Source organism: Limanda limanda, chromosome 11 (assembly GCF_963576545.1).
Source record: "Limanda limanda chromosome 11, fLimLim1.1, whole genome shotgun sequence".
NCBI lineage: Eukaryota > Metazoa > Chordata > Actinopteri > Pleuronectiformes > Pleuronectidae > Limanda > Limanda limanda.
Window position 1 is genome coordinate 28873219 of NC_083646.1, and position 16442 is coordinate 28889660.

Sequence of the window (16442 nt, forward strand, 5' to 3'; positions counted from 1 at the left end):
GGTCGCCCAATGACAGACTCTCTCTACAGTCAGCTCGCGCAAGAAGGTGGAACGTAAGGGTGGTACCATTTCCAGAACTTGGAAGGCCGAAATAACTAGTAGGCTATGTGAAAGACCCAGAAACACAAATATGCGACGAGGCAAAAAAAAATAATTTTTTGGGTCTCGAAAAGAGGACATGTCCGGGGAAAAGAGGACATCTGGTCACCCTAGGTTAAGGCCATTCAGCCGGTCAAAAATATCCACCAAATAGGAGAGAGAGGCAAGCCACATGGCATCATCCAGGTGCTTTGCCAGATCTGTTTGACTTTCAGTCAAAAACAACTTTACCTCCTCTCGCAGCTCATACAGCCGTTGTAACACCCGCCCCCTGGAGAGCCAGCGAAATTCATTGTGCAGCAACAGCTGTTCGTGCCCTGACCCCATCTGGGTATTGCGCTGAGTTTAGCAGCTGCACTCTCTCCTATCATTATCGCGCGGCCGGTAAAATCAGTGTTTCAGCAATTGTATGGGGTTTGCCAAGCTTAGCAATTCTATGAGCAACTACATACGATGCCTCCAGACCCTGCTTGGAGACAGTGCTAAGCTTGGAGATGGTGGTTTGTTGTTGCTGGAGGCCATCACGTTTACGTTTAAAGAAGTCCACAGGCTTCTCTTTTCAGTCCGGGTGTTTGCTGTCGAGGTGCCTTTTTAATTTGCATGGCTTCATGCTGTCATTTGCCAGCACCTCGGCACACAAAACAAACTGAGGACGTTGCTCAGTCGTGCCAGTGACGGTGAAACCAAACTGCAAATAGCTCTCGTCATATTTGCGAAGCTTTGGCTTCTTCGCAACTGGCGCACCGGTTGCCTGACTTTACCGAATCAGAAACTTTTCCATGGTTGTGTTTGTTTGCTGATACAGTGTATGTGATGTTAATAAAGTTGTAATTGCAACGTCGTGGTCTTGTGAGTGTGTTTGTATGTGTGGCTGTGAGCAACTTGCACACGAATAATGAATAAGGCTGTTCTAGGCAATGGTTCCTAACAAAACGAACAGTACACAATGTAGACAGAGGCAGCACAGAATGGAAAGGAAGGAGTGAGTCTTTAAAAAGACTGTTTATAAAGCAATGAATATGTGAATAATAGAGGGAACAAGATCAATCGCACAAGCTCTGCAGGGTATCGTCTCAGTGAGGGTGAGCGCTGACCATGCCTGCAGTTACTTTTATACTCGGAAGCGTACGTGCAACTCGCGTTCAAATGATAACACTCCTCTTTTGATTGGTGGATCAGGAACGAAACATTATTTGATTTGTTTGTGTCAGTCCAGCCCCTTGCATTTCGCCACTAAGGGAGCTTTCACTAACCAGTGACAGGTCGTTTTTTTTTTTTTTTTTACCTCTGACATCGCGCCCCCCCTGGAGAGTGTCCGCGCCCCCCACTTTGAGAACCACTGCCGTAGAGAGTCCAGGCCACCACACAGATGAGCACGCGCTCTCCCTACATATGACTAGGCCCTGGTGCCCTTCGTGAATTTCCTGAAGGATCTCACCTCTCATTGGCACGACAATCCTGCTTCCTCTGAGGACCAGGTCATTGTGTTCTGATAGCTCTGATTTCACTTGGACGTACTCTCTCGCGTCCATGGGCACATTGCTTAGGTGTGTAGGCCATCCTTTCTTTATGAGCTTCACAACTGACTGCAGTTCGGCATCGGCTGCTGTCGCCATTCTGATTTCATCCATCTTGCTTGTAGACGCAGGGATCCCCTCTCCTACACTATCCGCGTAGTATGCCAGCTCATTGTGTGTGTCTGTCTCTGCGCATGTGCTGGCCAGTGGACTGCGGGACAGGGTGTCCGTGATGACCAGAGTTTTCCCTGGTGCATAGTCTACCACTGGATTCTATCTCATGAGCCTCATGAGAAGACGCTGGCATCGTATAGGTACATTGTCCAGACTGCGGCGGATTCCCAGTATCCTTCTCAACTCTTGCACGTCTGCTGGTGGTGACAGCTGCCGAATAGCTTTCACTTTGTCGGGGTCAGGCCAAATCCCGGACCGGTCAATGAGATGCCTGAGGAACCGCAGCTTACTCTGCCTGATGGAGCACTTTCACGATTGAGATTCAGACCAGCTGTCTCAATGCGCTGCATTACCTTCTCCAGGTGACCGTCATGCTCCTCCTTAGTGGCCCCATAGACCAGAATGTTGTCCATGAAGACCTCAACACCCTCAAGCCCCTGCAGGGTCTCCATCATCTTCCTCTGTAAGATTTCCGGTGCGCTTGTTATTCTGAACGGTAGCCGCTTGAAGTTGAGTCTGCCAAATGGTGTAATGAAGGTGGTGAGCTTACAGCTGTCTGGGTGCAACGGTATCTGGAAGAACCCATTGCTCTGGCGACCCGCCTGCTTTACACACAGCCCCAAGAAAGTATGACTGCTGCTGCTCCGTTTGCTCTGTAACCTCACTACTGCCTGCCTGCTCCTACACACTCTACTCCAATGTCCAACTTTGTTGCATGGAGAGGCGGTGGACTAGTGGCAGAAACTTGGACTATGGGCAGAAAAGGTCTCTGGTTCGTCTCTGGTTCGACTCCAAGGAGAAACAACAAAAAGACGAACCTGGATTGATCTGTCAAACATCCAAGAGGATTCTCCCTACCCTGTCTAGTGCCCCCTAGTGCCACCTTACTCCCCCAACATCTGCTCCCGGGCGCCGTACATGGCTGCCCACTGCTCTGTGTGTGTGTCCTGCACCAGATGGGTTAAAAGCAGAGGTTAAATTTCCCTCCTTGCATGAGTGTGCTTGTGCATGTCTGAGCATGTGTTTGGGACAAATAGATGTATCTTAATGTATTGCGTGTAGATTTTCTGGCCGGGCAATTTTCATCTTTACTGAGCCACGTTTTCCCACACAGTCCACATTGCCCTTTATTTCCCCATTTTGGCTTACCGTAGTGGTTGGGGTATTTGCTGCGCTCGTGAGTGACTTCTTGTATCACCCCTGTTGTCTCTCCTTGCATGATGACTTGCAAAGCAACCTCTTCCGACTGCCTGACTGTCTCTATGGTCAGCGCTAGTGTGAGGTCCTTCTTCAGCTATAACTTCCGTGAGACTTCTTTGTTGTGGATATTCTCATCTCTGTTCCCGCCGAATTCTCAATGCCCTGAAAAAAGTTTCAGCTTTCTCTCCCAGTCTTTGCACGCGCAGATGGAAACATGCACGTTCGTGTATTTCATTCCTTCTCAGCACAAAGTAATCATCGAACAGTCCAAGCACCCTAACATAATCACCTCTATGTCCATCTTCTGTGAATGCAAATGAACGGAAGAAGTTCTCCGACTCACTTCCCATAGCGTATATCAGGCTGCTCACTTGCACGGCGCCACCTTCTTTGTCCAGCTTGGTGGCGATTATGAATCTCACAAAAGGCTGCTTCCACTCCGGCCATTCTCCTGGTTTATCAAAGGAAAAGTTTGTCGTGGCAGCGAACTTTGGCATGACTTCGTTTTCACTTCTGACACCATGTAGATCAATGCCATAGAGGCATTGATCATAGTTGCTCAGCTCGCTTGTTGTGAGACACGGTGATGCATTAAAGCGTCACTCCATATGTTACTCACATGCGTCTGCAACTACCGTATAACCAACAGTATATGCGGAGGCGCATTAAGCTACCGTATATGACAATGAATACATTGCATTTTTAACCACAACACAGCATGACAGTTCCACAAAATTCTGCATTAACAACTTTAATAACATTTCACATATATATTTATATATAAAATCCTATTAAATTTAAATATATATATATATACAAATATATTTATGTTACTTTTAGATGTCCATTCACCCATTCTAACAGCACATCCATGAATGGCTAGAATTGCTGTCACTCTTTGTATTACACCTAGCCATTAAAATGCATTGGTTGGTCCTTTATCCATAACCTGACCTTTGTTACTGCTCAAAGAGAGAATGGAGAATCTTTGGAATTTAGCACTATTCTCCTGTACAGATATCACATAATACAACATTATATACATAATATTACATTACATTTCATTAAGCTGACGCTTTTATCCGAAGCGACTTACAACAAGTGCATTCAACCCTGAGGGTACAGACCCAGGACAACAAGAATCAAGAAAGCACAATTTCTTCAAAATAAAGCAAAACTACAAAGTGCTATAAGTAAGTGCCATTTAAGTGCTACTCAATTGTTAGTTTCAATAATTGTTAGTATTTTTTTATTTTTTTTTATTCAAGGTATTGTCGGAAGAGGTATGTTTTTAGTTTGCGGCGGAAGATGTGTAAACTTTCTGATGTCCGGTCGTCGATTGGGAGCTCATTCCACCATTTAGGAGCCAGGACAGCAAACAGTCGTGATTTTGATGAGTGTTTAGCTCGCAGTGAGGGAGCAACAAGCCGATTGGTCGAAGCAGAGCGGAGTGAACGTGCTGGGGTGTAACGTTTGACCATGTCCTGGATATAGACTGGACCTGATCCATTCCGGATGCGGGCAGCCACTGGTAGCCAGTGAAGGGAGCGGAAGAGCGGAGTAGTGTGAGTGAATTTAGGTTAGTTAAAAACCAGTCGGACTGCTCCATTTTGGATGAGCTACAAGGGTCAGATGGCAGTAGCAGGTAGACCTGCCCAGAGGGAGTTACAGTAGTCTAGGCGAGAGATGACCAGAACCTGGACCAGAACCTGCACCGCCTTCTGAGTGAGAAGGGGGCGTATTCTCTGGATGTTGTACAGCATGAATCTACAGGAGCGTGTTGTTACAGTAATTTTGGCAGTAAGGGAGAGTTGGTTATCGAGTGTGTCGTCGCTGTGTACTTACAGAGTCTCTGGGTTACTGCCGGACACGTCACCAATCTTCTTGGATCATGTCAAGGAGAAGCCCAGAGTCACAAATTACAACACATGTCGACTTCATAACATGGGTAGAATTTCTCTCTTGGAGGATTTCTTCGACTGAAATGATCAGTGTTTGGTACCTAAAGTGTTCACAGTAAAATCAAGGAATAATTGCATTTTGTTGACTTTAATGTCAATATTAAGTAGTATAAGTGAAATGTCAATAGTTTGAAGAAACTGGATGAAGCCTGAAAGGAGGGAAGGTTTGAGTCCGTCAATGGGAGAAGTGCACTTGAAGCCCAATCTTTTGGGGATTTTTGTATATCCATAAATGGACTTGTTATCTTCCGATTTAAATGTTAACCTTTGAGATGTGGCAGCACTACCTTCATGTAAACTCCGGAGCGCAAGTTCAACAGGTGCTTTCCTCTAGGGAAAAGAAGCGGTTGAACTCCTGCCAGAGGTGTGAAAACAACAAAGTAGCACCTGTAGGTCAACTGTGGGTGAGCCTGCAGGTGCGCCTTCCTCTCAGACATGCAGAACCCAGTTGCAGAATACATGTTATATTTTTCCATTAACATTATCATTCCATTAATGCAATGATAGCAGTTTGACCATTGTCTAGCAGGCTTCTGCCCTATTAGGCAATACTAAAGGTTACATTAGTTCACTGCACATCCTGTATGTGTGTGCGTTAATGCAGCATATATGAGCGCACAAGCAAATGACATTTTGATATAATCACAACAAGTGTCACACCCAGGTTCCTAGCAGTCTGAGAGAGAGCAGGGAGAGAGCAGAGCCTGAGACACACAGGTCCTGAATGGAGGAAATAAGGATCTGGTGGTTCACAGTGTCAAATGCAGCAGAGAGGTCTAGAAGGATAAGGACAGAGGAGAGAGCGGCTGCTCTAGCAGTGTGAAGTTGCTCAGAGACAGCAAGGAGGGCAGTCTCAGTTGAGTGACCTGCCTAGAACCCAGACTAGTGAGGCTCAAGAAGGTTATTGTGGTTAAGATCGGAGGAGAGTTGATTAAAGATAGTGTGCTTCAGAGTTTTGGAAACAAAGGGAAGAAGAGAGACAGGTAAATAACTATAGAGTTATTTACTTCAAAAGGGTCGAGGGTGGGTTTCTTCAGGGGAGGACTTACTCTTGACTCCTTCAGAGAATTAGGGAAACAGACAGTTGACAGGGAAGAGTTGATAAGATGGGTGAGAAAAGGAAGAAGGTCAGGAGCGATAGACTGGAGAATATGAGAGGGGAAGGGGGCAGGTTGTCAGGCTGGCAGAGGTTACCAAGGGTAAGGGAAAGAGGAAAGCGAAGGTGATGAAGTTGATGGAAGTGTAGTTATAAAAGGAGAATTAGAAAATGAGGAGTGTATGTCCTCTATCTTTTTTGTAATGTAGTTGACAAAGTGGCTTGGTAGAAGGGAGGAGGGGGACTGGGGGGTCAAGGAGGTTGGAAAAGATGGAGAAGAGATTTTTGGGGTTAGAAAATGAGGATTGAATTGCAGTTTGGTAAAACGTGCTTTTGGCTTTGGAGAAAGAGGCAGAAAAGAGGAGAGAATAGACTGATAAGCGATCAGGTCGTCCAAGTGTTTAGATTTCCGCCATTTCCTTACTGATGCTCGCATAGTGGCTCTGTCGGCACGCACCAAGTCAGACAACCACGGAACTGGGGAGGACTTGCGGACCTGTCGTGACGTAAGAGGACAGAGAGAGTCAAGAGAGGAGGACAGATTAGAAAGGAGAATGTTTGTGGCAGAGTTAGGATGCATCAGTGAGAATGTTGCGACGGACAGGTACAGAGTCTGTTGATGTGGTAGCTTGAGATAAAGAATTGGTCAGAGACATACATTTATTTATTTGTCCCAAACGGAAGCACAGACATGCACAAGCACACTCATGCAATTGTAGGAGAATGTAACCTCTACTTTTAACCCATCTGGTGTAGGACACACAGAGCAGTGAGCAGCCATGTGCGGCGGCCGGGGAGCAGATGTTGGGGGAGTAAGGTGCCTTGCTCAGGGGCACTAGACAGGGTAGGGAGAATCCTCTTGGATTTTTGGACGGATCAATCCAGGTTTGTCTTTTTGTTTTTTCTCCGTGGAGTCGAACCAGAGACTAACCAGAGACCTTTTCTGCCCATAGTCCAAGTTCGCCTCTCCACATGAAGTGATGTTACAGTGTGGTCAGATGTTGAACAGTTTCTGGTGAAAATATAGTCAAGGTGGTTACCTGCTTTATGAGTAGGAGGGGAAGGACTGAGTGAGAGAGCAAAAGAAGACAGTAAAAGTAAAAGGTCAGATGATTTCTCTAGAGAACAACAATAGTTAAATGTACCGGATGAGTAACTGTCACAGCATGAAATTCAAAAGAGACGTTGGGGTAAAAAGTCGAAGTGGGTAGAGAGAAAAACTCCATTTGCGGGAGATGAGTAAACCTGTGCCACCACCCCTACCAGTGTGTGTGTGGGTGAAATATATAATATTATAGTGGTATATACAGTCATTTAATGTGAGAATGGTAAAAAATTCCTCAATACTGCTCACCTTGCTTTATTGCAGTTACCTGTGTATTCACTCACTTATTCACTTAATAAGGCTGGGATATTTGACAAGATAATGACATCTCTTAAGTGAAAGTTCAGAGGAAGATTTAGCTGGTTTACTGTCAATATCAATCCTGAAAGCTTGGTTATTTCTTCTGGTAGCAATATGCAAAATAGCCATCTAAAATCAACATTCAAGCTACTTCCACAATCACATTAACTGATAATGTTGCATTAGCTTACCTTCTTTACCTTCTTATCTGTTGATAAAGTTTGTTCTTGTTGTTGATGAAGACCGTAGTACAGTACATTACTAAAGGCTCCATTATGCTTCTACGTATCCGTTTCGCGGAGAGGGACGCACGGAGACCAGAGAGTCTTTTTGATTTTTGCTTCTACGACGACAGTCCGTCTGAAAACAATTCACCGCCAAACCCATAGGTGGCGCAACGGAAGATGAGCTCAGAGAAGCCTACCCCATTTCTGGGAAGAAGAAGTCCACTTGTGTTTATTTACCTCTGTCGGCTTGCCTCCCACACACTGAACCATGGCAACTAACAGAACTAAATAAAGTGACACCCAGCGGGTCAAAATGCTGATGTTATCGTTTCTTAGCGCAGCGGTTCCCCGGTCTTGTTTCCCAACTGTGTTGCTGATTCCACAGCTTGAATCTGCTTGAGGCTACACGGAGCTAGCTAGCTTCCCCCCCAGCTTCCACACACAGTCAGCAGGGACTCCTGACACTAACTACTGCCCAGTGTTTGCTTCTAACCTGACGGTATTGTAGAAACAGTGTCATGATAGCAGTGGAATTAAAGTCATGACAGCGGGTTTTTGCAGTGTTACCACCGCAGTTAGCATGGTGGCTAGCCCGCTAGCCTAGCCCGCTAGAGCCGTTTTGAAAGCTCGTTATAACGGTATGTGACCGTGCACACATGCCGTCAGTGCTCTAACGAGCCACCGTCAGCCGGACAACTCTGCTGGCTTAACACACACGTCACATTAATCGTATAATCATAGTTGTGTTTGGGTTTGTTATGAGGGAAAGAAGCAGGAAGTTTGAGGTCCGGAAATTACGTTGTACGGAAATGACGTTGTACGGAAATGATGTCGTTAGCGGACCAATCACAGCCAAGGGCTGTGCGTGGGGTCTCCGAAATAAACACGGACAGTTAGAAAAATCAGAGGTGCACGAAAAGCTGTCAGAGGGCATTCCACGGCGGATAGGCCGGTCCTATCTGTCCGTGTCCGAAAAAACGGAGTAGATAAAATCAGCCTTAAAAGGTAACAGCAGAAGAGCCCCTCACACTATATCAGCAAGAGGTATTTTGGGGAGCTACTAAATGTTTATGAGTCCTTGTATCTATTTTTGGTTCATGGTTGAAAAATGGAAAAGATTTGATCTCAATAATTTTTTTAATTTAATTTTTAATTTTTATTTGGTTTTATTTTCGTCTTCATTGTAATAAATGTTGTAACTAATACAGTTTCCTTAAGGTTTTCACTTACACACATTGATTTGAAGATTAAAAGAAGATTGTATATTGGGAAATTCAAATTGTATTTCTGAGCTAATTCTTGATCTAATTAACTCTCCTCAATATCCTGACAGCTCTGGAACGTTTCCCTCTAAAAGAACTATGAACACGACCCCAGTATTCCAGACAGACTGCCCTGAAGTGAAAGTCCCAGTCCTTCTCTTCCTTACCATGGGATTAGTGAGCCTGGGTGAGAACTTTCTGGTTGTGTTAGCCGTCATACGAAATAGGGATCTTCACTCGCCCATGTACTGCTTCATCTGCAGCCTGGCAGCGTTCAACACCATCGCCAGCCTTACCAAAACCTGGGAGACCTTGATGATTGTGTTGGCCGACGTGGGGCAGCTGGAGAAAAGAGGCTCCTCTGAGACAAAGTTGGACGATGTGATGGACTCCCTGCTGTGTATGTCATTCGTTGGCTCCATCTCAAGTTTCCTGGCCATTGCTGTGGACCGGTATGTGGGTAGGGCTGGGATATGCACACCAAAGTGTTATAGAAGAATGTTTGATACTTTAAGACCAGTAGTGGTATGAATATAATCAACAAGAACAGTAATAATTAGGGCCCAAGCACTGACAATGCAAAAGCCCTATAGAACCTGATGACATTTATATAATTTTTCAGGCAAATTACTTTTGTTTTTCAAGGCCTAGACATGCTCAAAAACTCACCAAATTTTACAGAAAATTTAAAAGTGGTGAAAATTGACATATTCTGGAGTAATTTGAAATAAGCATGGTTAAATGGCTGAACAGTACCACCTAGAACTCGGCCCCTGAGTTTGCTTTCAATGATTTCCACATGTATCATGACGGGGTGAACAAAAAAGTCTCAAGGAGCATTATGAAATACAGGAAGTCGGACCTTTTGGATTTAGTGGCCATTATGGCCATTTATACATGTTTTTTAACCAAATCCTCCTAGAGCTTTCATCAGATCAAATTCAAATACGGTGAGTGTTATCTAAAAAAAATGGGGATTAACACTACCTTGATTTTTGAGTTTTCGTCACACAGTGTGACAGTGGCGTGGCGCCAAATATTGATTACTTGCCATCAAAACACAAGGTTGTTGTATCACAGACATACATGGTCCAATCTAATCCAAACTGGATATGTATGACAAGAGTCACGGCCTGATGACATCTACACAGGAATCATGACTTAAAATCACAGGGTGCACTGGTGTCAACAGGAAATGTCTTGTTTTTGGCACGTCTTAGACTTTGATGTATTCCAAATTTCAGCAAGTCGGACATTTTGAATTGACTGGCCATTTTAGACCATTTCCACATGTTGTATTTGAACAAACAACTCCTAGAGCTTTCATCAGATCAACTTTAACTTCAATGATTGTCACCTCAACAGCATTGAGATTAAAAATGATTCAAAGTTTTAGTGTATGTCACATTTCACGATGTGACCGTGGCGTCAAAGTTTGGTGATTCACCAAAAAAAAGGGATTTGTGATAACTCCTCTTTGCATAATCCAATCAGACACAAAAATCTTTTACACGATTACAGTCCCGCCCTGATCAGAACAATATGTCAATATTGATTCATGATTACTGCTGGCGACAGGAAGTGACATACTTTTATACTTTGATGCACTGCTCTTGGCTGCTTTACAATATACAGCTCAAATGAGCTTATACAAGTCATACGTCCATGGTCAGAATTGTGACATTTCCTCAAAAATTTATGTTTAGGGAAGGTTGATCCTTTGCCACTCCACTATGCATTTTCCAAACACGTACAAAATCTGTCACATAATCGGATTCCGGGCATGAACAGCTCCATGTGTCAATTTTTATTCTGGGTCAAAGCGCCATCTACTGATTCACTGTGAAAAACAAGGTTTGTTTGAAACTCCACTGTGCATTTTCCAATCAGCCCAAAATTCTGTCACATGATCAGAGTCCAGGCATGAACAGCTCTATATGTCAATTTTAACTCAGGGTCATAGCACCACCTACTGATTCACTGTAAAACAGGAATTTTCTTTAAATCCACGGTGTATTGTCCAATCGGCCCCAAAATTCTGTCACATGATCAGAGTCTGGGCCTGAACAGATATATTAGTCTGTATGTAGGGATAGTGATAGCGCCACACACTAGCACAAGTAAGCCTGGTTTTACAACTTTAATTAGATTTACATAACATTTTCACCGTGGGGTCTGTACTGGACCATAATGCATGATTAGTGGGCGTGGGTAGGCGTTGCGAGATGGACACAGGAAGTGGAGCGTTTATTATTCCCGGGGTGCTCAAAACGGGCTCGCTCAGTGATGCTTCGCAGCCCTATTTTCAATCATGATGCTTTAAACTGTGTAAATCAAAGAGAATATGGATTAATTGACTGTTAAGGAAACCAGAATGAATGTGGTCCTACTGTCTATTTTGGTCCCTGAAAATAGTTAACCTTTGCTTCTATTATTTTTTTTTTTACATAAACATTAATTCATAACATCAGGTCTATGTAAAAGGCATTTTTTAGCAGAAAACAGTTCTATATATCAGCTTAAAAGAAAAAAAAAAAGTCTGTTTTGTGTTTTCATTTTTCTTCCACTACAACACATGGCCACAAAAGTCAGTTACTGAAGGTTTAAAGCTTCCACATGACACTCAATGTAACAATCATGATTTAGGAAGACTTAAATCTTTGTTTTCATTTTCAGTTACATCACCATCTTCCATGCACTGCAATATCACAACATTATGACAATGCAACGCACCAGGGCAGTCTTGGGTGTCATCTGGACAATGTGTGGGGTTTCAGCCGTACTCATGGTGAGGTTCTTTGCCGCCAAGTTCACCATGATCTGCTTTGTCGTCTTCTTCGTCGTCTCCTTGGTGATTATCTGCTTCCTCTATGTCTACATGTTCATGCTGGCTCGCATCCATGCCCTGAAGATTGCAGCTCTGCCCACCAGTGGCGTGGGGAAGCGTCGTTGGAGGTGCTGCAGCATGAGAGGGGCACTGACTCTCACAATCCTGTTTGGGACATTCATAGTGTGTTGGGCGCCGTTTTTTGTCCACCTTATCATCATCATGGTGTGCCCGACGAACCCATACTGCGAGTGCTACCGATCACTATTCCAGCTGCACATGGTGCTGGTGATGAGTCACGCCCTGATTGACCCAGGCATCTATGCCTTCCGCAGTGCAGAGCTCAGACAAACCTTCAGGAAGATGCTGCTTTGTTCAAATTGGAAGCCATGCTCATAGAGAACATTTGTCTCTGTTCTCTATGTTGTCTGTACATGCAGATCACTTTATGTTAACTGTTTTGTATGTATTTATATAACATAACATGTCGTTTATTATCCAAAGCAACTTACAATTAGTGTATATGTGTAAAATATATCTAACACAGTGAATGTAAAGTATACAAATATACTAAATGTACATATTCAAGCAACATTTACAACTAAACAATGTCAGTTTGTTCCAAAAGTCATCTCATTGTCCTGTTTTTGTGTATGCATTAAAATGCTTTTGACCAGTCTGAAAATACAAATAATACAAATGACTTGCTTTTCTTTGCAATAACTTATATATATATATATATAAATATATATATATATAAATATATATATATATATATAAAAACACTGCAAAAATGGAACATAGTGTAAATAGTGACCACACAGCAGTGATACAATGTATACCAAAAAAGAGTTTAATGATAAAGTTCAGTCTAGCTTCTCAGTTGAGTCAGGAACCAGACCCACACACACATAGCACTACATCTATTTATACATTCACTTTGTTAAATTCCAAGTGTAAACTTGACATCTTTACTTACATTAGTTTAACATAGTGTGGGCGGGAAGGCAGCACAAGGGGTTAGGGTTAGATACAGAATACAACAGATTTAATTGATAGCAAAGAAGACAGAGCAAGTGACTACATTCACATTCTGCTGGGCTTCTGAGCTTTGGCAGATGTCAGGAATGTTATTGTAAAAAAAATGTTGCATTTGTGGTGCAGAGGGATGGGGGTAGGTTACAGCAGCAGCAGAAAATAAAAGTTAAAAAAAACAGCCATCAACAGTTGAAGCTATCAAAATGTTCAGCCATAACCTACTTTATTTCCCTACAAACAAATAACAAATTAGGTGACATACTGTACATCTGAGGCTATGGACAAATAATGTGTGACTTGTTTCTCAGGTTGCATCAACTCTACGTTGACCAACCAGGCTGTTGTCCCTCTGAGCTTTGTACTGGTGCTCTAATTCCCATATATAGCTACTTTTAAAATCTGTAGAGTTCACACATTAAAGACATGATAAAAAAATGTTTGAAACTAAATTGTTGTTGACTCATGCCTTTGCGATCCGAGCTATACCAATGCTCCAAAGCTTCACTGGGTAGCCTTCATGTGTAATCATTGTTAAAACACAGTTTATGAGTACTTCTATCCAACAATGTCCAAGGTTTTCTTATGATAGTGGGAAAAAAATACAAATTAAAGGACAAGCCAATATAAAGCGTCTGAGGAGTTCGGTCAACATGTGTGCCTTATAAATGGGGGCATTGTCATCCGGCTTCTCCACTCTTTTTTCAGGTTAATATGTCACCTGTCTGTATATATACAGTGGGGTCCAAACAGTTGACCCCAGTATATAAAGATTCTTGAAAAATCATAACCAATCACTGAATTTTAAACAAAAGTTAAAACACAAGAATAAAGCTAGAATGAAAAGCAGAGCATATATATATTTATTTTTCATAACCTCCTTGGAGGGCCATACTAAATTATTTTTTCTCATTAACAAATAGGTCACACCAGGGCTCCAGACTAACTTTTTACATTGGTTGCAAGTGTGGACCAAGTTTTTTTTGGAATCCACCTATTAAACCTTTTCTTGACAGTTTCCATATATGGTATTTGACTTAATTAAGACTGGGTGTCGCCACTGATTTCCCAAATCGATTCGATTCAATATCGATTCAGTTCAAAATATTTCATTGTGCAATACCAAGTTTGGCTGGATATGTACAAGGAAACTTCTATTTGGTGCATTATTACAAATATTAAGGTAGGCCTGTCACAATAACACATTTTTTTGGACATTATATTGTCCAAGAAAATGTTTTGATTAATTATTGTCATACATTTTAAGCCATTTTGTGCCACTGATAATGCAGAAGCACAATCATGCAAGCTGGCTACACCCTTAAACAGAGCACTTAACTTAATTCTTAAGAATATTCAGTTTGACATTTCAATTAGAATAAAATATATTAAACTATCCTAAATACATACTTTAAAACATAGGATAAACCACACATAACCAAAACAATAAATAAAAATGGACTCTCTGGCTCTGTTAACAAAAATGGCTTTGAAGAAATAATTGGCACCGGATATACAGTACCAGTCAAAAGTTTGGACACACCTTCTCATTCAATGGTTTTCCCTCTTTTTTTTTACTTTCTACATTGCAAATTAATATTGAAGACATCAAAACTATGAAGGAACACATGGAATTATGTGGTAAACAAAAAAGTGTTAAACAAACCAGAATATGTTTTTTATTTATAAATGTTTGATTCTTCAGCTTTGCACACTCTTGGCCTTCTTTCAATCAGCTTCATGCGGTAGTCACCTGGAATTGTTTTCAATTAACAGGTTTGCCATGTCAAGAGTTAATTTGTGGAATTTCTTGCCTTCTTGATGTGTTTGAGACCATCAGTTGTGTTGTGCAGAGTAAGGGTTGGTGCACAGCTCTATACAGTGAATAGGCCTATTCGACTACAGTTCTAATCCATATTATGGCAAGAAACACTCAACTAAGTAAAGAGAAACGACATTCCATCATTAATTGAATACAGGAATGTCAGTAAATCTGGGAAATTTAAAGAACTTTGAATGTTATCTCAAGTTCAGTTGCTAAAACCATCAAACGCTATGATGAAACTGTCTCTCATGAGGATCGCCCCAGGACAGGAAGACCAAGAATTACCTCTGATGCTAAACAAACCAGAATATGTTTTATATATTAGATTCTTCGAAGTAGCCACCTTGTGCTTCGATGTTCGAAGTGTTCCCAGAGGTGCTGAGCACTTGTTGGCTGCTTTGCCTTCACTCTGTGGTCCAACTCATCCCAGACCATCTCATTTAGGTTTAGGTCGGGTGGTTGTGGAGGCCAAGTCATCTGATGCAGCACTCCATCACTCTCCTTCTTGGTCAAATAGCCCTTACATAGCCTTGAGGTGTGTTTGGGGTCATTGTCCTGTTGAAATACAAATGCTGGTCCCACTAAGCGCAAACAAGATGGGATGGCATGTCTCTGCAGAATGCTGTGGTAGCCATGCTGGTTAAATATGCCTTGAATTTTGAATAAATCACCAACAGTATCAGCAGCAAAGCACCCCCACACCATCACACCTCCTCCTCCATGCTTCACGGTGGGAACCACACATGAAGAGACCATCCGCTCACCTTTTGTGCGTCTTACAAAGACATGGCGGTTGGTACCAAAAATCTCAAATTTTGAGTCATCAGACCAAAGTACAGATTTCCACTGCTTTAATATCCTTTCCTTGTGTTTCTTGGCCCGAGCAAGTCTCTTCTTCTTGTTTTTCTTCCTCAGTAGTGTTTGCTACTTTGCAGCAATTCAACATGAAGGCCTGATTCACGCAGTCTCCCCTGGACAGCTGATGTTGAGATGTGTCTGCTACTTGAACTCTATGAAGCATTTATGATGCCTCTAATCTGAGGTGCTGTTAATTTGTGGTTTCTGAGGCTGGTAACTCTAATGAACTTATCCTCGGCAGCAGAAGTAATTCTTGGTCTTCCTGTCCTGGGGCGATCCTCATGAGAGCCAGTTTCATCATAGCGTTTGATGGTTTTACGCACTGATTTTGAGGATACATTCAAAGTTTTTTAAATTTCCCATATTTACTGACCTTCCTGTATTAAAGTTATGATGGAATGTCGTTTCTCTATACTTAGTTGAGTGGTTCTTGCCATAATATGGAATAGAACTGTAGTCGAATAGGCCTATTCACTGTATAGAGCTGTGCACCAACCCTGCCTCTGCACAACACAACTGATGGTCTCAAACACATTAAGAAGGCAAGAAATTCCACAAATTAACTCTTGACAAGGCAAAGCTGTTAATTGAAAACGATTCCAGGTGACTACCGCATGATGCTGATTGAGAGAAGGCCAAGACTGTGCAAAGCTGAAGAATCTAAAATATATAAATATAAAACATATTCTGGTTTTTGTATCACTTTTTTGTTTACCACATAATTCCGTGTGTTCCTTCATAATTATGATGTATTCAATATTAATTTGCAATGTAGAAAGAAGGAAAAATAAAGAAAAAACCCATTAGTGAGAAGGTGTGTCCAAACTTTTGACTGGTACTGTATGTTACCAGTTTGGTAACAGGATAACTATGATTAACATGAGCATAAGTTTAAGTTAGTATTTCATCGTATCCAAATGGCATAAAAATTTGAATTTTCTCAATCAGACAAAATA

At 42.2% G+C, this 16442-nt stretch overlaps 1 protein-coding gene and 1 pseudogene across 1 annotated transcript; one reads left to right on the forward strand and one right to left on the reverse strand.

The window, feature by feature from the left end:
• Positions 1-4273: 4273 nt before the first annotated feature.
• Positions 4274-5412, reverse strand: LOC133014616 (uncharacterized; annotated as a pseudogene).
• Positions 5413-9040: 3628 nt separating this feature from the next.
• Positions 9041-12167, forward strand: mc2r (melanocortin 2 receptor). The gene is made up of 2 exons (XM_061081259.1): positions 9041-9393; positions 11618-12167. Exons 1-2 carry the CDS (start codon positions 9041-9043, stop codon positions 12165-12167), a joined length of 903 nt encoding a protein of 300 aa, XP_060937242.1.
• Positions 12168-16442: the final 4275 nt, after the last annotated feature.